Source organism: Panthera uncia (genome assembly GCF_023721935.1).
Source record: "Panthera uncia isolate 11264 chromosome A3 unlocalized genomic scaffold, Puncia_PCG_1.0 HiC_scaffold_12, whole genome shotgun sequence".
Classification (NCBI taxonomy): Eukaryota; Metazoa; Chordata; class Mammalia; order Carnivora; family Felidae; genus Panthera; species Panthera uncia.
In genome coordinates, this window is record NW_026057579.1 from 31,785,975 (window position 1) to 31,809,945 (window position 23,971).

At 36.4% G+C, this 23,971-nt stretch overlaps 1 protein-coding gene across 1 annotated transcript in view; it reads left to right on the forward strand.

The window, feature by feature from the left end:
• Positions 1–23,971, forward strand: part of ROCK2 (Rho associated coiled-coil containing protein kinase 2) — a 136,531-nt gene that overhangs the window by 74,589 nt on the left and 37,971 nt on the right. Inside the window, exons 5-8 of the mRNA XM_049652519.1 lie at positions 8,375–8,635; positions 17,293–17,437; positions 19,289–19,427; positions 23,233–23,324. Coding sequence (XP_049508476.1) covers positions 8,375–8,635; positions 17,293–17,437; positions 19,289–19,427; positions 23,233–23,324 — 637 coding nt within the window. The remainder of the gene's footprint in view (positions 1–8,374; positions 8,636–17,292; positions 17,438–19,288; positions 19,428–23,232; positions 23,325–23,971) is intronic.

The window sequence follows — 23,971 nt, forward strand, 5'->3', positions numbered from 1 at the left end:
ATCCCTTTCCATCCCTTTCCATCCCTTTCCATCCCTTTCCATCCCTTCCCTTCCCCTTCCCCTTCCCCTTCCCCTTCCCCTTCCCCTTCCCCTTCCCGTTCCCCTTCCCCTTCCCCTTCCCCCCTCCCCCCTCCCCTCCCCTCCTCTCCTCTTCCCTCCCCCCCTCCCCTCCCCTCCCCTCCCCTCTTTTTTCCTTTCTTTTCTTTATTAAAAAAAAATTCTTTTTTAGTGTTTATTTTTGAGAGAGATACAGAGATAGAGCACAAGTCGGGAAGGGCAGAGAGAGAGAGGGAGACAAAGAATCCAAAGTAGGCTCCAGTCTCTGAGCTGTCCAGCATAGACCGCAATGTGGGGCTCAAACTGAAGAACCGCAAAATCACGACCTGAGCTCAAGTTAGACGTGCAACCGACTGAGCCACCCAGACACCCCAGTTCCTGAGTCCTTTTGCTGTAAACTTAGCCGTCTTTGATAGCTTGCTATCTGATATTGTGGGAAGTTCCAGACCAATCTTGTACATTTTCTGTCCTTGATGTGGAATTAATCATGCTTACACCTCCATCTTTTAATACATGGATGAACATTTCTTTAGACTCAATCCCTGGCATTGGATTTGCTAGGTCATATGGTGTGCACATTTGACACTTTGATAGATGGTGCCAAATTACTGTGTAAAAAAAGGTTTGTATGAGTTTATATTACTCTAATTATTTAACATTTTTATTTCACTGCGTTTTAGCCAATACTGGAAATTGTAGTTATTTAAAATTTGTATTAGTCATATCCTCAAGAAAAAAAGATGTTATTGTGTTAAGCTGCATTTCCTTGGTTAATTATGAGGTTCAAGATATTCCATATGCTTGTTAGTAATTTGTATTCCTTTATCGCTTATCCCATTTTTCTGTGTCGTTTCGCTGTTTTATGGGGTGCCTGGGTGGCTCAGTTGGTTAAGTGTCATGCACCCGACTTTGTCTCAGGTCATGATATCGTGGTTCATGGGTTCGAGCCCCGTGTTGAGCTCTGTGCTGACAGCTCGGAGCCTGGAGTCTGCTTCAGATTCTGTCTTCTTCTCTCTCTCTGCCCTTCCCCCACTCATACTCTGTCTCTGTCTCTCTCAAAAATAAAATAAAAAAACCGTTAAAAAAAATAAAAGTGATTTATTAGAATGGTAATGGACCCTGTATAATGATTCTTTGTTATATATGTTGGAAATATATTCTCTTGGACTATTACTTGTCTGTTGCTTATTGAATCTTTAAACATAAATGTAGTCACATCTATGCATTCTGTATTTTGATTTTTGCTGGGGAATACCTTCCCCATCCTTAATTTATAAAAATATTCCTTTATACTTTCTTTAAATTTTTATATTTGATTTTATTAAAAAATTTATTTTTACTGTTTATTTATTTTTGCGAGGGAGAGAGAAAGAGTACAAGTGGGAGAAGGGCAGAGAGAGAGGGGGACCCAGAGTCTGAAGCAGGATGCAGGCTCTGAGCTGTCAGCAGAGAGCCCAGCACGAGGCTCGGACCCACCAACTGTGAGATCATGACCTGAGCTGAAGTCGGAAGCTTAACCAGCTGAGCCACCCAGACGCCCCTAACTTTTTATATTTTAATTTTGAGAGGAGTGGGAGTCTATTTCTGAGTCACCGGGAATTTATTTTTTTTTATGTGTGAGATTTTCACAAATGGGCAGCCACGCCCAATACCATTTGTAGAAATGCCTTTTTTCCCATGAAATGAATGAAATGTCCTTTATATCATTGACTAAATTACCATATACACATGAATTTCTTTTGACTCTGTTCTGTTATTTTGGTTTGTTATTTGTTCCTGCACTAAAATCACATTGTTGTATCTGGTAGGGCACATCTTCTCATTGATTTCCTTTTATAATATTTTTGTGGCAGTTCTTAATCATTTTTTTCTATGAAGTTAGAATTAACCTTTCATTCTGTTAAAAAAAATACACTACAGTTATTTCTTGCATTGCTTTAATTGATAGATATTTTTGGTTCTTTGGATTATTTTGGAATATTAAGCCCTCCCATAACAGGATAGTATATCTCTCTGTATACAGTTTGGTTTTCAGTAAACTGTTTGCCATCAGATATGTTCAGAAGAAACTCAGGCATAAGAAAATTGGTTTTTAAAAATGTAGACGTTATAAAGTGCCAAAAAAATAACATTGGTTCAGTCTTTCAGTATAGTGTTGAATTAGTAGAAATTTTTATCCTTATCTTTTTTATTATTTTAAACTTAATGATTAAGTCTGATGTTTGTTGAAGCTTTCTGAGTAAGCTAGTAAAGGATTTGGTCTATTTGTGCTTAGCTTACCAAGTACTTTTTAATCAGGAATAATGTTGAAGTATTTAAAAACGTTTTCTTTAGCTGCTTTCAAGATGGTTTTTTTGTTTAATCTGTTACTATAGTACACTAAATTTTTTTAAGGTAATATAAAATGTAAAGAAAATGCCACTTGCTATAATTTTGTATTCTGAATAGAGTACTGAATTTGATTTACTAATATTTTAAGGAATTGTTTGTCTGTGTGTATAAGTGACATTTGACCTTTGATTTAATTCAAAGTTTTTTTTTTAATGGGTGATGGGCATTGAGGAGGGCAGGATGAGCACTGGTTGTTGTATGTAAGCCAGTTTGACAATAAATTATATTCATAGAAATAAACAAAAAGAACACATGGGCTTTCTTGATTGGTTTTCGTATCATGGTGAGACTACCCTAATAAACAGTTGAGGAACATACCACTTTTTTCTGAGCTTTGGTACAGTTTATATAAAATAGAAACTCTTCATTCCCTGAGGCTGAATTGAACTTACTTGCAAATCTTTTTTTTTTTTTTTAATGTTTATTTTTGAGTGGTGGGGGAGGGGCAGGGAGAGAGGGAGACACGGAATCTGAAGCAGGCTCCAGGCTCTGAGCTGTCAGCACAGAGCCTGATGTGGGGCTTGAACTCAATGACTGCGAGATCATGACCTGAGCTGAAGTTGGACACTTAATGGACTGAGTCACCCAGGTGCCCCTTGCTTGCAAATCTTTAAGCAAAAATTTTCAGTATATTTAATGACAAATATTTTAGCTTTTAAAATTTATTATGATAAATTTCGAATGTACCCCAAAGTAGAAAGAAGGTATATTGAATCCCTGTGTACTGTTCAGTCAGCCTCAACAGTTACCAACCATGGCCAGTCTTACCATGGTTCAGTCACACCAGAAATTGGCAATTTTTTTTTTTTTTTTTTGTAAAGGGGCAGTTAGTACATATTTTAAACTTTGTGGCCCAAGATGGCCACAAATCAAAGATTTTACGTTGATAGTTTATATAATGAGAAAACACATTTGTACACATTGTTGATGAAATTCAAAATGTGATAAAAAGTACAATTTTTTAAAATACAAGTCTGTTAAGGAGAAGAGTGAATTTATTTTCTGGGGCAATAACATTTTGTTGAATTGGGGTTCACAGTCAATGTTTGTAGATGTTCTATTAATGCTAATGTGTAATAAGATATTTTACATATTTTATTAGAAAATACCTTTTCACACAGGTAGGTACTGCCAGATACTATTATCCAACAGCATATGGTTTATTTTTTATTTATTAATAGGATTTATTTTTAAAAAGTTTACATTTATAGAAAAACTTGAGGAGATGGTAGAGAGCTCTCATAATACCACCACCCTCCCACCCCGTAATGTTTCCTCTATTAACATCATAGTTTTGTACATTTGTTACAAATAATGAACCAGTATTGATACATTATATTAACCGAAGTCCATAATTGATTCAGATTTTCTTCATTTTTACCTGTGCTCTTTTTCTGTTCCAGGATCCCATCCAAGATAGTACGTTACTACATTTAGTTATCGTGTCTTCTTAGGCTCCTCTTGGCTATGGGAATTTCTCAGACTTCCTTGTTTTTGATGACCATTACAACTTTAAGGATTACTTATCAGTTAATACCGTAGGATATGTGTATAGTCTTCTATTAGAATTTGATGTTTTTCTCATTATTTAGATTCAGGTTATGAGTTTTTAGGGAAAGACTACAGAGGTAAAGTGCCATTTTCATCACTTGTTACGAGTATATACCAATACCTTATTTATGACTTGATGTTGACCTCGAGCAGAGGATTCTGATTGAGCATATTTATCACTTGGAAGATGTTTATAGAATTCTGTTGAATTCTTATCTTGATATTTACATTGTAACAATGTCAGCACACTGCAGGTTAGTTACTTCCAACTGCAGATTGGGTAGAAGCTTCTCAATTACAGAGTTTAAATGGATTTTGAAACATGAAACAGCAAAAAGAAAAAAAAAAATCCTGTTGGAACTGTGAGACTGTAGTTTGAGCTCAGAAAATACATCCCTTGCAAATTTGTGCACTTGAGTGGAGAGCTCACTTCTTGTTTTGATTTTGACAGCAATGGGAAGTATAAAAAGGGGATTGGTGTTAGCTGTCATCAAAAGTTTAAGTTTTGTAGATAAGCCCTATTTTACCTTGTCATTTTAGGTTGTATTAATTACGAAACATTATTAAGGCTGCAGCTAAGGCTAATTTCCATGCTATTGAGTGTTCAGTAATAGTAGTTGAGGATGGTCTTGATGAGAAAAATTTCAGTTTCAGCTCTAAGCTCAGATCATTGCAGTAAAACTTTACCAGTGCTAAGCCGTTGATTGAACTGCTGTATGGAAAGTGAGTCAGGATACACATCTTCTATTTCTGACAAAAACAGATGAAGATGGTTAAGTCCACAAAGAGCAAATAACAACCATTAATAGTGTTCATTTATGACATGAGATTCAAATGTATTTTCCACTGAGTTCTTATATAAGATCAGTATTACAGAGACTGACTCCAGACTTAAATGTCATACATTTTCACAAGCTTTGTAAATTTGTCCAGTGAAAACCTTTTCTGCTCCACATATATTTTTACCACCATCTTTTGTTAACACACCTACTTCAGTTTGTACTGAATTAGTGTTTTCTCAGCTCCTTCGAAAATATTTTTGCCTGTAGTTGACCTATGCAGACTGTTTATAGAGGCTAATTCTTTACTTCATATTTGGCACTTACTCCTCCAATAGAGGGTAATAACTGCATAGTATCAGCAACATCTGTTGACTCACCAAGAGCTGAGAAAAACCACTCAAAATCATTTACCTTGTTTTTTAACTGACTACTGATATTGCCCCCAGTGCCCTCAACTCCTTGAGCAACTGTTGTTGAAAGACTGATAGCCTCGAGTTGATTTCTGCTGGACACATTTCTTCTGCTGATGCAATGGAACACAACTTAATTAATACGCTGTTGGTAAATGGCTTTTCTTGCTTGCCTGATAAGCCATCTGGAAGCATTCTTTGGTTTTGGTCTTACATATGTTTAGAAAATTTTAACATTTTTCCATAGCTAATTTTAATCTTTTAATTTTGAAGTACTAAAAAATTACAAGAATTCTTGAAAGACTTTTTGCTCTCCTACCCAATCTTTTCTCCCTTTCTTCTGAGAGAGCGCTTGCTGTCCTAAAACTCGGATGTTTTTTCTGTACTCAATCCCTCCTTTCTTTCTTCCCAACTAGATCTTTTATCATCCTTTTTATTTTTCTCATGTGATTTTTGACTAATTCAGGTTTTTATTTACCTCTTGTCAGTTTATATTTTCTGTGACGGTATCCGTCTTCTTTTCCACTTTTGTATTGAATAGAGTATATGTACATTTTTTAGTCTTAACGTGTTTTTTTGTTTTATTTACAAAATAACACCCTTCCTTTTTTTTTTTGTAATTATTTACTGCTTTAAAAAAATTCCATAGCTCCAGTTTTCTTTAGATGTATATTGTTCTTTTCTAGTTTCTTTATCTGCCTAATTTTTATTGTCCTTACTTTACAGTGCAGAGACCTGTGTGATTATTGGATAGTGAAAGGATAAGGAGAAATACCTATAAATGCATTTGAAGTTATAAATTTCCTTTTGAGTCCTGCTTTAATTTTGTCATACTTTAAAATATTTTTTTTTGTCTTAAAAATTTTTTTCTTCATGTTTATTTTTGGGAGAAAGAGCACAAGCAGGGGGAGGGAGGGAGACATAGAATCTGAAGCAGGCTCCAGGCTCCGAGCTGTCAGAACAGAGCCTGATGTGGGATTCGAACCCAGGAACTGTGAGCCAAAGTTGTACGCTTAACTGGCTAAACCACCCAGGTGCCCCATGTCATACTTCAAAAAAAAAAAAAAAAAAAAAAAAAAAGATTTTATTTGTGACATACACCGAGAAATACATAAAACAAACAACAAGATTTATCACAAAGCAACACCCAAGTATTTACTACTCAGGTCAAAAAATAAACATTGCCAGAATTCCAGAAGTTCTCTTGCACTCTTTCCTAATCACTACCTCCGTGTGTTCCCCGAAAATAACCACTCTTCTGACTTTATTAGTAATCATTTCCTTGCTTTTCCTTCTCGTGTATCACCTAAACAAGCACCCATGATCTTTAGTTTTCCTGTTTTTTGAACTTTATATAAGTGAAATCGCTGAATACCTCTTTTGTATCTAGCTTTTTTGTTCAGCATTATGTTGGAAAGAGTTATCTAATCTAGATTGCTACAGTTTATTAATTTCATTGCTGTGTTTTATTCCATTGCATGTATATATCATAGTTTATTGGTATATTTCAAAATTTTATTTGTTACAAGTAGTGTAAATGTTTCTTCTTTTTAATTTCTTTTTTTTAATCTTTATTTATTTTTGAGAGAGAGACAGAGTGTGAGCAGGGGAGGAGCTGAGGGGAGGGAGACACGGAATCAGAAGCAGGCTCCAGGCTCTGAGCTGTCAGCACAGAGCCCGACGCGGGGCCTGAACTCACGAACCGTGAGATCATGACCTGACCCGAAGTCGGACGCTTAACCAACTGAGCCACCCAGGTGCCCTGTAAATGTTCTTGTACTTAATTCTGCTGCGTTTATTCCTAGGAGTGGCATTTTGGGGTACCTGTAGTCTATCTTAGTAGGTGGTAATAGCTTTTTTTTTCAATGTGGTTATAGAGGTTTAGTTTCTAAGTTCCCTTTGTCCTTGCCAGCACTTGGTATTGTCACTTTTAAAAGTTGATCATTTTTGTGCTTGTGAAGCGGTGTTTGTTTCACAGTGATTTAAATTTACCTTTCTTTAATGAAATTTCATGCCTTTTCGTCTTTGAATATCTTCTTATGTGAGTATCTTCTTATGCGTGCTTAAGTCTCCTCATTTTCCCATTACGTTGTTTGTTTGTTTGAAATGATTGATTTCTAGGAATTCTTTTTCTTTACTTTGAGCATGAGTTATTGCTTCGGTTCTAGTTTTTCCCTATTTATGGAAACCTTTTCTGTTTGCGTTGCTTGCTTCTGGGGGGGTGGGGTGGGACGTGGGTGGAATATACAGATAACTTTTCTTCTGAATTTGTGATTCCTGTCTCTCTGGGGGGGTCAGTAGCAACCTAGCTAGGTGTAATATCTCTGGTCCCACTGCCACTGCTCTAGTCTAGGTGCTGGTAGCACCTGCCATATGCTGCTTAGGAGCAAATCGTGGAGAATAGGAGAGGAGAAGGCCCTGTTTTATTAACTGTGGCTACCAGGGACTCGCTCTTTTCCAGTGGTGTGGTGCTCACTCCCTCTTCTTCTGTCCATCGAATGTGGTATCTCAAAGGTTTTTCTCAACTGTCTCTATCTCCTCAGCTTTCTTCTCTGTGAATTAGGTGCAGTAACTTGTTTTGTTTTCGGAAAGCTGTTTTTTTTAATTATGAATTCTTTCGGGTTTTTTTTTTTTTTACCTTGTATGTTCCTCATTTTTACTGTTTCTCTTTTAAAAATATTTCTTTTCTTTTTTTTAATGTTTGTTTATTTTTGTGAGAGAGAGCATGAGCAAGGGAGGGACAGAGAGTGAGAGTGAGTCTGAGGCAGGCTCCAGGCTCTGCATCAGCACAGAGCTTGATGCAGGGCCCGAACTCATGGATTGCAAGATCGTGACCTGAGCCCAAGGCGGACGCTTGCCCGACTGAGCCACCCAGGCGCCCCTCTTTTAAAATATTTCTATTTAAATAGATTTTTGTATTCTCTAAGAGGGAAAATGACTCATTTATGTATTTCTTGTCAATAAGCATGAGGAAGATAACCATATACAAAGTTTTGTCTGATACTTCCTTTTCCATTAAAGATGTCCAAATCTAAAATCAAAGATTTCATAAAATTAAACTCTCTTGGTTGTAAAATAATTTGCCTTTTTCAGCAGTAATGATACTTTTGGGTTTTGTTCCTATTAAGCTTTTGGTTTTCTTTTTTCTAAAAAAATGTTTTTCCTTCCCGTTTTGTTTTCCAGCTCTTTTGTGCTTTTCAAGATGATAAGTATCTATACATGGTAATGGAGTACATGCCTGGTGGAGATCTTGTAAACCTTATGAGTAACTACGATGTACCTGAAAAGTGGGCCAAATTTTATACTGCTGAAGTCGTTCTTGCTCTGGATGCCATACACTCCATGGGTCTCATTCACAGAGATGTAAAGCCTGACAACATGCTCTTGGATAAACATGGACATCTCAAGTTAGCAGATTTTGGCACATGTATGAAGATGGATGAAGTAAGTAATAAGCAAGTAAAAAAATGCTACTTTAAAAACAGTTTTTTTAATCTTTATTTATTTTTGAGAGAGAGAGAGAGAGAGACAGAGCATGAGCTGGGGAGCAGCAGAGAGAGGGGGAGACACAGAATCCGAAGCAGGCTCCAGGCTCTGAGCTGTCAGCACAGAGCCCGACATGGGGCTTGAACTCACGGACCGTGAGATTATGACCTGAAACAAAGTCAGACGCTGAACTGACTGAGCCACCAGGCTCCCCCCAAAATGCTACTTTTTAAAAACAAAAATAAAAGAAACTTCAAATCTTTATTTTTTTTGAGCAAAGATAAATTTAGTTTTGCTAACTGTTTAGTGACTGAAACAAAACTTTTTTTAACTGATCATCTTGTTACAGAGTGCTTTATTTATAATTATGTAGCATTGGATTTGGTGAATATAAGAGAAATAAGAATGCAAATAACTTGAGGCATCTTCCTCATAGAATGTTGATAAACAGTTGCTACCAATCGAAACTACTGCATGTGTAAAATGATCCAGGTGAAGAAATAAGACACAAAATATAAATTAAGGTACATGGGTTTTTCCATCACCATTATTATTTCTGTATTTTTCCTTAAAAAAAAAAAAAGCTAAGGTAAGAAGTTTATGATCCTATCACCTGCTAACCCTGTCTGCGTCAACCACATTGAATAAATTTGGGAGCATCATCTGTTGTGTACTTTACCTGGTAAACAATTCACATTTTGATCAGTAGATTCAGTAGTGTTAACGTCATAGCCGATTATGTTGATTTTATTCCTGTTGTAAAATTTATCTCTTTTTCTCTATAAGTGTACCGTGTAATTCCTGTTCGTTTTTTAGTTTCCCTATTGGATCTTGGGGGTGACTTACATCCATCAGACTTTCTAAATGTTAATGTAAACAGACAGCGGACTGGATGCCATCTTCTGTATGGTGTTTGTAACCTTCCAGTATGCCTATATCGCTGTTCATATTTCATAACCAGAATACTTTATCAAAGAAAAAAAGAATATCTTATAAAGATACTTGTTTAGAAGTAAGCTGATTTTCCTTCTCTTTGCCTCTTCCTCATGCCACCTGTGTGGCATTCACTCCTGTCGATCCTACTGCCCCCATCAGCGATCTGTAATGTTCCAAGCTCAGCTCAGATTTTACCTCATTTAGAAAGTCTTCCTTACAATCCTAACCTGATGGATCACGTTCCTAATGTTCTTACTTATTTAGAATTTGTGCTGTGTTTCACAGGCCATTTTCACGTATCTAGGTTTGTACGTCCTGTCTACTCAACTAATACTTAACATTCCTTTCTCCTTTGGTCTTTTTCCTGGATTTTGTCCTTGTGTCCGTGTTCTGCATTCATGAGTCCGTGTTTAATAGATGGAGCATTTGTCCCCAGAGCTCCCTCCTGTGGTATGAAATGGTTAATAGTAAAAATTATCTTCAATGAAAATAAAGTATAAAATAATTTCTAATAGGATGCTAAACCTTTTTATGTCTGTTGTACAAAGTGAGTGATGTTTATGTGTTGAACTTCCATGAGTCTATTCTGATTTTAATTAAACCAAAAACTTTTGGGAGGGTGTAGAGAAATAAGTCACGTCACGTGTTTTTAGGGTAGTAAAAATAAAAATGACTAAGGAAAGAGGGGTATATAGAGTGTGAGAGTGTGAGAAACAGGACAGAATATGGTATTTATAGCATAATCTTACAAGCACGTAAGTGAATACTAAATTTAGCAATTTAAATATCTTAAATTGTCTCTTAATAAGACAAAATAAAATGTGGTTTATATAATTATGTACTATTTTTTAAGTCAGGTACATATAGCTGAGCTAATTATAATCCTTGGTTCATCGCTTATTGTTGTTAGTAGTCAACAGAAAGGCTTCATCTTGTTTTTAGTTTATAATGTTTCCCCCTTTCTGTTTCAGTCTTATTCTCTTTCCCTGATAAACAACCAGTGTCATGTGTTTACTATAAGTTCTTGCACGCTATTGATATGATGTACATATGTATAAATGGTATCATGGCATGAATGTCATTTTTTTAAACTTTCTTCGCTCAACATTGTTTTATATCTTTTCTAATATATGTAAATTAGCTCATTGCTTCTTAGTATTCCGTAGGGTCTATCTGTTAATTTCACTTATTCCCCCTTATGTTGGATTCCTAGGCCACGTCCATTCCCCTGCCACCAACAGTGCCATGTTGAACCTAGTTAAACTTAGATGCTGAACATCTTTAGGTGTGGCCCATGTGTATTCTGACAAGGGTTTCCTCTAATACATGCCTAGAGGTGGGACTGCTGACTCAGAGGATACGTAAAGTACGAACTACCTGACCTCTGGAATGGCTGTGATTGTCACAGCCCCTGCTGGTAGTGCATTAGCGACCCTGTCTCCGTGGCGTCACTCCCCCTTCCTATTACTCACTCTCTAACTCTTACCAGTTCCATGGGTGTAAGGTAGTAGCTTAAAAAAGAAATTGCATTTCTTTCATAACTAATGATAGCAGACTTTTCTTCACGTAATTGCCAGTCGTTTATCTCTTGAATTACTTGTGTGTGTCTTTTGACCCTTTTAAAAGCAACTTGTTGAAGTGAAGAATTCCTTATGTAATCTCGATAGTGATTCCACAGATCTTCCGGTCAGCTACCCGTTTGTGTCTTTCGAACAGAAATTCTTATTTTCCATGTAGTGAAATAGGTATTTTTTAAATATTGAAGTTTAAAAATGTTGTTTGTTTTACCCCAAACTTCCATGCCTCAAGTGATAATAATGATGAGAACAACTATGTATGTTGAAGAACAAAGGAGTTTTTTATTAAAAACTGTAGTACCTAGAATTCATAATCTTGTTATTTTAGCTGTTAATGTAAATAGTGCTGTTGCATATTTGAGGTTCATCACTTTATCTGCCTCTGTTTGATTCTCATTATGGCCTCAAAGCTGTTAGAGGTGCTCCTGCCTTCATTCTCTTTCGTCTGCTTGTCTGTGGATGGGATCAGCACCCTGGGGTGTGGGTCACGTCTGGCCTGTGGCCTGTCTTGTACTCAAAACGGTTTGTCCAGTTTTAAAAGATTGTTGAAAAAAAAAAAAGAGAGAGAGAAGGTAGTAGATAGAGATCCTGTGTGGCCACAAAATCTAAAATATTTACTGGCCCTTTAAAGGAAAGTTTGCCAACCCTTTACTACAATATTGACCGAAATTCTCAAATTATTTTTTAGCTCTTCTGGCATCATATGAAACAATATGCCATGGATAAATGCAAAAATAAAATACAACTAAAAATTATACAAGGACTAGACTAATTTGTTACTGTCACAGTTCATTAAGAGTAATGGTATATCTCATTAAGTTCGCTCATTAATAAATTGTGGTTAATACAGGGTTTTTTTGATGCTGTTATTCTTTTTCTCTCTGGAAAAAATATGTAGATGTACGTGAATGCCCCAGTGTAGTATATTTATATCTAGGTGTATCTCCATGATAGCCGAGAAGTACGGCTATTGGAATTACTTGCTGTGTTGGGTAAATTGAGTTTCTCCTTTGCTCGTCATTAGGCACTTCATAGCCACTTTACCAACTTTTAAGGCACGTTTTACATTAGTGTTTTAAATTACCTAGAAATAATGTAAAATTATAACCCTGAATATTCTAGTGTATACTATTTGATTAAATTGAGGCTATACTTCTTTAAAAGCTAATTGGCAAATTGTTACTGTTCTTAACCCTTCTAGAAATGACATCAGTTTTTAAAAATGGAGGTGTTTCTACTCGGGTTTCTGAAAAAACCCTATTTTCTGCAAAATTATACGTGAAGAAGAACAGGTTTTTGGACGAGGTCGGGACAGACCATTCAAAAGCTATGCAGCTTTGTAACCAGAGCCCAAATGAAAGTAATAATTGGTACCCCAGGAGATAACTGGAATAACAGGCAGCTTTTTGTGCCTGGAGCAGATGGGCTCCAGATGGGCTTCTAAACCAGTTGGGCTGTTTTTAGATAGAACACAAGAAGAAGTAGGACTTTCCGCTAGCCCAAGAAGGTTATGAGGCAGGGGATGTGCCTATTTGAGAAAGGAGCTCCTGGTGCAAGTACTTATTTTTAATTATTAAAATGAAGCAAATAGACTCCTGCCTATGTAGCAGTCAAGCTGAGGCCTTAATGTGTCTGATAATTAAGAACTCCATTTACAAGTTTTCCCACTTTCACAGGAAGCATTTATTATTATTTTTTAAATGTCTGGGTTTTTTTTTAATGTTTATTATTGAGAGACGGCATGAGCATGGGAAGGGCAGAGAGAGGAGAAGACACAGAATCTGAAGGAGGCTCCAGGCTCTGAGCTGTCAGCACAGAGCTTGACGCGGGCCTCGAACCCACAAACCCAGCAAGATCATGACCTGAGCCGAAGTCAGAAGCTCAACCGACTGAGCCACCCAGGCGGCCCATAAATGTCTATTTATTTTTGAGAGAGATAGCATGTGAGTGGGGAAGGGACTGGGAGAGAGAGAGGAAGGCAGAGATTCCCATGTAGGCTCCCTGCTGTCAGCACAGAGCCTGATGCAGGGCTCGAACCCAAGAAACATTAGATCATGACCTGAGCTGAAACTCAGATGCTCAATCGACTGAGCCACCCAGGTGCCCCATTACAGGAAGCATTTAAGAATAGTTTCCTGGACCAACCTCATGATTTGTGATGGACTGATTTTGTGTTTTTAGTAAATCTCCCCATTTATGATATTTTATCCATTATAAAACGCCAGATATATTTTAGCAGCCATTTAATCTGATCTATTTAAAGTATTTTTGAGGAAGTTTTTGAAAATACGTACCTGTTTATGTTGCTCTCCTGCTTAGATTTCTGTCATCGACTGAATAAAGTTCAAACTCCTTAGCTTGTCCTATGAAGCTTCTCTTTCTTTCTCTTTCTTTCTTTCTCTTAAAAAAATTTTTTTTTTTTTACGTTTATTTATTTTTTGAGAGACATAGAGAACAAATTGGGGAGGGGCAGAGAGAGAAGAAGACATAGAATCTGAAGCAGGCTCCGAGCTCCGAGCTGTCAGCACAGAGCCCAACGCGGGGCTTGAGCTCAAACTGTGAGATTATGACCTGAGCCGAAGTCGGACGCTTAACTGATTGAGCCACCCACGCGCCCCATCATACAAAGCTTCTTATGATGACATGATCCCTTCCACTTTTCACCCTCATTTTCTATCATTTGACCTTTTGTACCTTATGGTTCAGGGGTCTTAAATTACATTTAGTTGTTTTTTATGCCATGAAATCAATAATTTCATGATTCCTGGCCTTCATATATGATGTTGAATACAGTTTACTTGGCAGATTCCTACTCATACCTTGAAACTCCAAAGTTTTCTTATCTTGCAAAAGCTCCTCAGGTTACTCCTATGTCCTTTGGACACACCTCCTTTTTGGAGCATTTTCTTCTTTTTTGGCAGTGTAAGTCGAAGACTTGTCTTGTATTTTCTCTGTCCCAGCTCTGGAATCAGCTGCTTCTCTAAGAAGCTCAGATTTCTTTTATTCAAGAATGGGATTTAGAGGGGCACCTGGGTGGCTCAGTCAGTTGATTGTCTGACTCTTGGTTTCGGCTCAGGTCACGATCTCGCGGTTCATGGGTTCGAGCCCCATGTCGGGCTCTCTGCTGGCAGTGCAAACCCTGCTGGCGATTCTCTCTTTCTCCTTCTCTGCCCCTCCTCTACCCCACGCTCTCTGTCTCTCAAAATAAATAAATAAAACTTAACAACAAAAAGAATGGTGTTTAGAAATCAGTATTTGGGTGCTCGATGTGCTTCTTGCCCCTGGAGTGTCATTATTTCTAGGCCTGGTCAGCAGACACGTGTATACCAAATAGACTATATGTGTTAATCATGCACACACATTCGTATTTAATTCTGTACGTATGGGTCCGTATATATAGGCTACTAAAAGTTCTGAGTTCATACTGATAATTCTGATTCTTGTCCTACACCGCAGGGTTCATTTGCATCCTCCTCCTTTCTGTTTGATAATTGCTTTTTCAGTCAATGAGAAACCTGGCTCTCATTGTCTACACTATATTTACCTACTTGTTCACCTCTAGGATACACTTAAAATTATTTCAGAATTACCAATTCCTACCTCTGTGACAAACAGATTTATTAATTAGAATGTATTATTTTTTGTGCAGTTCCTTTTGTGTTTAGCCTTATAGTATATGTTAAAGATACTGTTTTCCAAAGTTACTTAGGTCATTTCTTTTATCCTTACCCCATTTATTGTGGTTATGTTGTTAATTTACAAAACAGGTTCATTTCTTACTATATGTATTCCATTTAGTGTACCTCCCTCACACACATCCTGGTTGATATTAATTGTTTATTTATAGTTTTTAAGACGTGTGAAACATTTCCCTGGTTTTAAGATTAAAACTGTACAATGCATGCTCAGAGAAGGATCCCTGCCTCCTTACTCCTACTACCCCACTCCCATACTTCCTTCTTTCCACCCTGTTCTCTCACCCACCACCCCATAGGTAAACCAGGTCTTTTTAGTTTCTGGTTTGTCCTTCCTGTATTTCTTTAGAATACGTTAAGAGACTTGTCATAAATGTGGATTCTGTACTCATATAATATGAGAACTTCTCCAGGAGATAATTTTAAAATATCTTTCCTAAATGTTTTTTTAAAAAAATTTCAACCTCCAATATGCTGGTCAGAAACTATGGTTGGAATATTTTTCCAAAAGCAGGGTGCTATTAACTCAGTTCTTCAGTCCTGTGAAAGTATTCTGCAACTGATTATTAAACTTGGTCTCCGTCTTACCTTTCCTGTCTTCATTGTTGTGAAGCTTTACTGTTAGCTGATTGGGACTTCACTGTGTTTCTTGAATGTGCTTTATATGACGTCATGCTTGTTTCTTTACTTTTGCTCTTTTATGCCCTAGCTGTCATGTCATGGGCTCTCCTTTCAAGCCTGACTTATCCAAGCCTTTACAGCCTAACTTTATGCCAGTTACGTTTGTATCTTACCCTTTCCTCTCCTTCCTCTAAACCTTTGAATGCTAACTAATTTTTTTTTAAGTCTAATTTCTGGGGCACCTGAGTGATTCGGTTGGGTGGCCAACTTTTGATTTTGGCTGAGGTCATGATCTCACAGTTTGTGGAATTGAGCCCTGCCTCAGGTTCCACCCGGGCTGATAGTGCAGGGCCTACTTGGGATTCTCTCCCTCTTTCTCTCTCTCTCTCTCTCTCTCAAATAGAAAATGAATAAATGAATGAATGAATGAATGAATAAATAAATAAATAAGTAAGTAAGTAAGTAAACCTCTTAATGTTTCCTCTAGTAGAAGTTTAGGATAGTCCATGATAAAAATTGATTTTATGCTCTGCATTTTGAAGTCAGGTACTGATTTTTTCATCTTTTATCCTAAGTACTGATCCATACAAATTATCACCCTCATAATTTGCCCCATTATTTTCAGAACTTTTATTTTATTTGTATTCAAACTAAAATGGCTTTTATGCTCTATTTGCTATATTCTTGGGTAAGTAAAATGATTGAATTGTTGCTAATATGAGGAATGAAAAGATTGTTGTTGAAATTAATTTCCTATGATTAACATTTTATTGCTATTAAATACATTTACATAAGTCATATTTATAAAATACATGGAACTTCCTTTTCCCAAAGAAAAGTCATAATACTTAGTATGGGGGAATTTATGTAGCTTCCTTATGAGCAGCGTGGGTGACATACTTTTCACCGGGCAGGTAAAGGAAATGGAGGGCATTTAAATTCATCTATAAAATCTTAGCAAGTTTGGACAGAGCTAAAGGTGAATGAGTATTATTTAGTGTTATATTGTTATACTGATTTAATTTTACAGCCCACACACATATACAAACATACACACATGTATATGCTACAACACACACTCTCGTACTTCTATTTATGATAGTTCTTATCCTTGTCAAAAAGACATCAGATAGGGAGTATCTTATTACACACCAAAACTAAACACAGATAATGGTGTTTTTACCATTTTGTCAAATAACCTTCATGCCACAGCTCTGTATTTCTAAATATGCAGCTTGGTGGTATAGCTTTCAAACTGTTAAGATCTTTTAATTTAAACATTAGATCTATTTCCCCCATTTTTTTTTCTTAATAATAAGAACCATTTTTATCCAGCCTCCAAACTAGGCTCTTTGTGATCTTAAATACTGCCGGTTCCTTTGAAAATACCAAAGCTTCTAATTCTTTTCTCCAGGTTAGTGCCTTAAGATCGCGTTTTGTACTTCCTTGTAACCGCCCTCCTAACTAATTAGGAGTGTAAGAAAAAGTAACAAAAGGTGTTGATTTGCATGGAATTCCCGTGCAGTGTACCACTTTTTACTTCTTTCATTGATGAAGCCTCCTGTATTTTAGAGTTGAAAAGTTACCCTTGGTTTCCCATAATCCTGACACTTCTAAGCATTTCATGATACATTTACCTCCTGTCCTCCTAAAGCTATATCAGCAATGAAGCTCTATTGGTAGCAATTTGTAGCCACTGTGTATATAATATTAAATGAGTTAGTTGCATTTATGTGTCTATGGTTTCACATACAACAGTTTTTCTTGGTCTCTGCTCTCTACCCAGACAGGCATGGTGCATTGTGATACAGCAGTTGGAACACCTGATTATATTTCACCCGAGGTTCTCAAATCACAAGGGGGTGATGGTTACTATGGGCGAGAATGTGATTGGTGGTCTGTGGGTGTTTTCCTTTTTGAGATGCTGGTGGGTAAGTAAATATTTCAACTTCTGTTTTTAAAAATCCACCTGATGCCACTTTAGTTTTAAGTGAAGAATTTGAAAATATGAGGAAATTAATTGTGTGCTGTGGAAAGAAGTGGAATTTTTAAAAACGTGGAATTAGTTTTATCAGTTATGACAGGTTGTGATTGGAAAATTAAGACCAAGCCTTGTACTGACACAGTGATTTAGTGGATTATAAAAGGAATTGAAAGTATACTGCTGGAAATAATCTTTCAGTAGACCTTTTTGTATGAAGACAGTGTTAGAATAAGAAGCAAGTATACAGCTGCAGTGGGCCTCCAGTCCCAGATTTTCTTGACCAAGTATTTGTTGTAAATATTTTAAATGTAAAGCTGTTAATATTTGTTTCAGTAATAATAGAGGATTAAAAGTACTCTTTACTTTATGTAATTATGTTACCTAATTGATTCTTGTCAACTGTGTTTCTTCTGTTGTATTTATCTATGGTTAGTAAATCTAGTAAAATCATTAATAGTTATTGACCAATTTGACTATCAAGATAAAAATATTTTATAATAATATTTCATTCTCAGAAAACTCAGAGGCATATTTAATAATTTCTTTCACTGTGACCAAATCAAAATTTGAAAGGCTCATGTATTCCAAGACTTTTTTTATATCATCACTTTCATTCTTAAGATTTCTGATTCCAAAGTACTGGGGTCACAAAAATATCTTGTGGCTAAGGAAGCCAGTGACTGAATCATCTGGCTTGGGGATGAGGGCAGATATAGCTAAATCTACTTTCTGGGGCAAGTGTGATAAGGCTGATAACATTATAGGAAATAACTTCAGAGTTGAAAATATATTTTTAGAAATTGAAGAATTTATTTTCTAGAGGATGTCCCTAAAAAAATTGATAGCGGAAAATCTGTGAAATCTGTGGGATAGTTGAGTATGATTATTACTGAAAAAAAAAAAAAGAGAATATTTTGGTAAGTCTCAAATTTAAATAATAATTAGCCATGGACCGTTTTTGTGGCATAAGTTGCCTTCTCTTGGTGACCATCTTGTGTATGTAGTACTGATCTTGCTATGCTTAAACTCATGTCATTGTATGACCTACATTATTTTGGGCCTTTGTTATTGAAGTGCATCCCTTTATTTATTTTTTATTATTATTTTTTTAATGTTTATTTATTATTGAGAGACAGGGAGAGAGACAGCATGAGCATGGGAGGGGCAGAGACAGGAGAAGACACAGAATCCGAAGCAGGCTCCAGGCTCTGAGCTGTCAGCACAGAGCCTGATGCGGGGCTCGAACTCACCAACTGTGAGATCATGACCTGAGCCGAAGTCGATGCTCAACTGACTGAGCCACCCAGGCGCCCCTCCATTGCTTTATATGCAGAGTGTGTTCCCTGGTAGCTGTCCATTCTCCCCACCTCTGGCCCAAACTGATGATACATTAGGTGTATTTTGTGATCTTTTGAAAGTAGAATATATTCTAAGATTTGCCTGAAGTCTTCTAGGGATTTAGAAAATAATGTACTTTGGAGGAACTCACATGACACCTTTGAAGGGACCATTTAAATTCCTGCTGTTGTTTTCAACTCTGAGAGTTGAATTTAATGAGTTTGAATGACACTGATTTACAGTATTCTGAGCCTACTCTGGTGCCTGCCTGCTCAGGTTAGTTAGCACTGGACTTCATTTAAAGGACTCTATTGCAGTTAAAAATGGCCCTAGAAAAATCTTGAATTCATTTGTCCTTCCATGCACTTGACAAATTTAAAGTTAACATATTTTAATATTATGAAAAGTGTTTAATTTGCATTCTCTGTTACACTCCGTGTCTTCTTTCTTGGAATTTTAGGGGATACTCCATTTTATGCAGATTCACTTGTAGGAACATATAGCAAAATTATGGATCATAAAAACTCACTGTGTTTCCCAGAAGATGCAGAAATTTCTAAACATGCGAAGAATCTCATCTGTGCCTTCTTAACAGATAGGTAATATACATTGAATTTCTTTGTAGAGAGCCCTTAACTTCTAAATTCGTAGAAACGGAAGCATAGCTAACTCTTATTTGCATACGAAATCTCATTCTCTTTATCCAAATTGCACTTAATTCTGGGTGAGGCTTTTCCTACTGCTAGGCCTGGTGTTGGGTTACTCTCGTCGTTATGTGTGCGCAATCCCACTGAAATCTTAACTCTGACCTTAACCTTCGTGTCTAAGAAGAGAAAAATAGAACTTGGTAAGATAATGTATTTGAAAGAAATAAGGCTTATGTTATTCACATTTTATCCTTAAAAGTAATTAAGCCATAGGACTCTTATTTGTACATCTTTTGAGAGAAGAGTGTTTTGTGCAGATACACACTTGACTGGTTATAATCTCAAAAGCTTTTTGTATTTGACTTGGGAGTGCCCCCTTTCCAGCCCTTTTATATCTGCATTTGAATATGAGTAAGTCTGCCTGGGAAATTCGATATTTTTTTAAAACAAAATGGGTGAACAGTGTTGTGAAAACCTGCCTCAAAAAGAGAAGATAGAAACTCTTTGCAGTTTCTTCCTTGGCCCTTCTATTTAATTCTTTTAGATTTGTGGTAAGAGTCATTCTATCAAAGGGCAACATTTATAACCGGTGTGTGCACTGCAGTCCAAACTTGACACACTAGCATTATGATCTTAAGGAAATTATTTTACTTTGGGGGAAAATAATTTTACTTACCCATAAATGATGGGGTCAGATTCAATCAATGATAGCTGAGGGCATTTCGAGGTCAAAAGTGCTGTGATTTCTCAGCAAACCATACTGATTTTTAGCCAGTTGCTGTTACAAGGAGTCCTGCAGTGACTGTCCTCATGTACTCATATCTTTGCATGTATTCTGGAGGATAAGATCTTAAAGGTAGAATTCTAGGATACACACTTTAAAATGAGTTGATGTTGCAGTCCCTATCAAAATAACACCAGCATTCTTCACAGAGCTAGAACAAACAATTCTAAAATTTGTATGGAACCAGAAAAGACCCCGAATGGCTAAAGCAATCTTGAAAAAGAAAAACCAAAGCTGGAGGCATCACAATTCCTGACTTCAAGCTATATTACAAAGCTGTAATCATCAAGACAGTATGGTACTGGCACAAAAACAGACACTCAGATCAATGGAACAGAATAGAGAACCCAGAAATGGACCCACAAACATATGGCCTGCTAATCTTTGACAAAGCAGGAAAGATTATCCAATAGAATAAAGACAGCCTCTTCAGCAAATGGTGGTGGGAAAACTGGACAGCAACATGCAGAGAAATGAACCTGGACCACTTTCTTACACCATATACAAAAATAAACTCAAAATGGATGAAAGACCTCAATGTAAGAAGCCATCAAAATCCTCAAGGAGAAAGCAGGGAAAAACCTCTTCGGCTTCAGCCACAGCAACTTCTTACTCAGTATGTCTCCGGAGACAAGTGAAGCAAAAGCAAAAATGAACTATTAGGACCATCAAAATAAAAAGCTTTTGCACAAGGAAGGAAACAATTAGCAAAACTAAAAGGCAATTGACAGAATGGGAGAAGATATTTGCAAATCATATATCAGCTGAAGGGTTATTACTCAAAATCTATAAAGAACTTTCAAACTCAACACCCAAAAAAACAAATAATCCAGTGAAGAAATGGGCAAAAGACATGAATAGACACCTCTCCAAAGAAGACATCCAGATGGCCAACCGACACATGAAAAAATGCTCCACATCACTCATCGCCAGGGAAATACAAATTGAAACCACAATGAGATACCACCTCACACCTGTCAGAATGGCTAACAACGCAGGCAACAACAGATGTTGGCGAGGATGCGGAGAGAGAGGATCTCTTTTGCACTGCTGGTGGGAATGCAAATTGGTGCAGCCACTCTGGAAAACAGGATGGAGGTTCCTCAAAAAATTAAAAATAGAACTGCCCTACAACCCAGCAGTTGCACTACTGGGTATCTATCCAGGGAATACAGGTGTGCTGTTTCAAAGGGGCACATGCACCCCAATGTTTATAGCAGCACGATCAACAATAGCCAAAGGATGGAAAGAGCCCAAATGCCCATCGATGGATGAATGGATAAAGAAGATGTGGTCTATATATACAATGGAGTATGACTCGGCAATCAAAGAGGATGAAATCTTGCCATTTGCAACTACGTGGATGGAACTAGAGGGTATTATGCTAAGCAAAATTAGAGAAAGACAAATATCATATGACTTCCCTCATAATGAAGAATTTAAGATACAAAACTGATGAACATAAGGGAAGGGACAAAAATAATACAAAAACAGGGAGGGGGACAAAACATAAGAGACTCTTAAATATAGGGAACAGAGGGTTGCTGGAGGGATTGTGAGGGGAGATGGGCTAAATGGGAAAGGGACATTAAGGAATCTACTCCTGAAATCATTGTTGTACTATATGCTAACTAACTTGGATGGTAATTAAAAAATTAATTAAAATGAGTTGATGTTGCAAAATTGACACCCAGAGAAGTCACATCAGGGTGTATATCCATTGATTATAGTTACTTCTTCATTCTCATCAAACTGAATATCATGATTTTTTTTCCATCTGAAGCATTGTTAGTTTTTCTCATTAGAGAGGTTAATCATTTTAATATGTTTATCAATTACAAGATTTGTTAATATCTGATTACCAATCCATGCTGATAAACTCAGAACAGATCCTATATAGTGTTTGATTTGGGACTAGATGGGTTGATGAGGATGACCATAATTTGTGCTGAAAGGTATAATATAAAACAGGATATATAGCACATGTTAATGAAAGGAGTACCATTCATGAGAAATTTGCCTAAACAATTTATTGCGGGGTGGTGGTGCAGTCCAAGGAATGATTGTAAATGGAGAAAAGATATTTTCTTTTCAATTTCTTTTCCATTATTGAAAAGAATTTAATGCCCTCATTGTGCTAGCAGTACTTCCCTCTAAAGTTTACAGGGTTTTTTTGTTTCTATTAAACATAGCTCCAGGGGCATATATATATGTAAAAAAAAAAAAGATGCTTTTTATGTCCATACAATCTTCATTGAAGACTCAAAAGGTCAAAGAATGAAATTGTTCATCAGAGTTAATACTGATAGCTTCTAGCAATGTGTGAATTCTTTTTAAGAGATTTTTAAAATAACATTTTTATTAGAGAGGCTTTGAATAACTCTTCTGTATCAAAGTTAGACCTGTGTTCATTTTCCGTCATGAAGTTGGTCATGCAGTTTTGGCCCATGCAGATGAATATTTTTACTTGAAAGCCTCATGTGTACTTTTGTTTGATACAAACTACAGAGGGAAATACATTTCCTTTTCCATGGCATTTACTATACAGTCCTTTTAATCTAGAGAGATCATATATTGTAAAATTGGCATTGCTTTTTTTTGAAAAACATTTAAGCTTGAAACTTTTGATAAAGATATCTCGGGGCGCCTGGGTGGCTCAGTCGGTTAAGCGGCCGACTTTGGCTCGGGTCATGGTCTTGCAGTCCGAGAGTTCGAGCCCTGCGTCGGGCTCTGTGCTGACAGCTCAGAGCCTGGAGACTGTTTCGGATTCTGTGTCTCCCTCTCTCTGACCCTCTCCTTTTCATGCTCTGTCTCTCCCTGTCTCAAAAATAAATAAAATGTTAAAAAAAATTTTTTTAAAAGATATCTCAAAGTCATTTGTGATCCTTATTTTGATCCTTGTCAAGATAAGAGTTATTTTTTTTGTTTTTTTCATAATCTTTTTATAATACAGTCTTAACTTGTATTGTTTAGGGAGGTACGACTTGGGAGAAATGGGGTAGAAGAAATCAAACAACATCCTTTCTTTAAGAATGATCAGTGGAATTGGGATAACATAAGAGAGAGTAAGTCAGTAACTTTAAATATTTCCATTCCATCACATTTGAAATCTCAAAAATTGATTCCTCTTTTGAATTAATAAGCATGTTTGATATTCTTAATGATACTACTTTTAAATTGGGAGGTTTCATTTCAAATTTGTTCTGTGGCAATATTCATAACTAAATTAATGTTCCTCAATATCTTAAACTAATTTGTATTTATTAGCAATATTTCTTAATACTTTTATAATAGATTTCTTAATTTGGCACATTTTTTATGAATCCAGATAACTTTCAGAATCAGGGAAATAGCCTTGAATTTGAATGAGTTTGAATTAATAAATCACTATATGGAGACAATACTTTGATGAATACTAGAATAAGCATAGTAATTCATTCTAACTTTATATATATTTGACATTAATTCGTTTTAAGAGTAAGAAATATTTTACTTACAGAGTATAAAAAGCCGAAGACTGAAGAATGTATGTGCAGTTACTGCTGCTTTCAATTTTAGTACCTATAATAATACCATATTCCTCTCCTTGTTTAGTAGATTTATCTATAGATAAAGCTTATCCGATAAAGTAATAAAATAGTTAATAAGGTTTTTATTTTTTGAAATGATAAAATGTAAACCATGTTACCAAAATTTTCTATGGTAAATCATA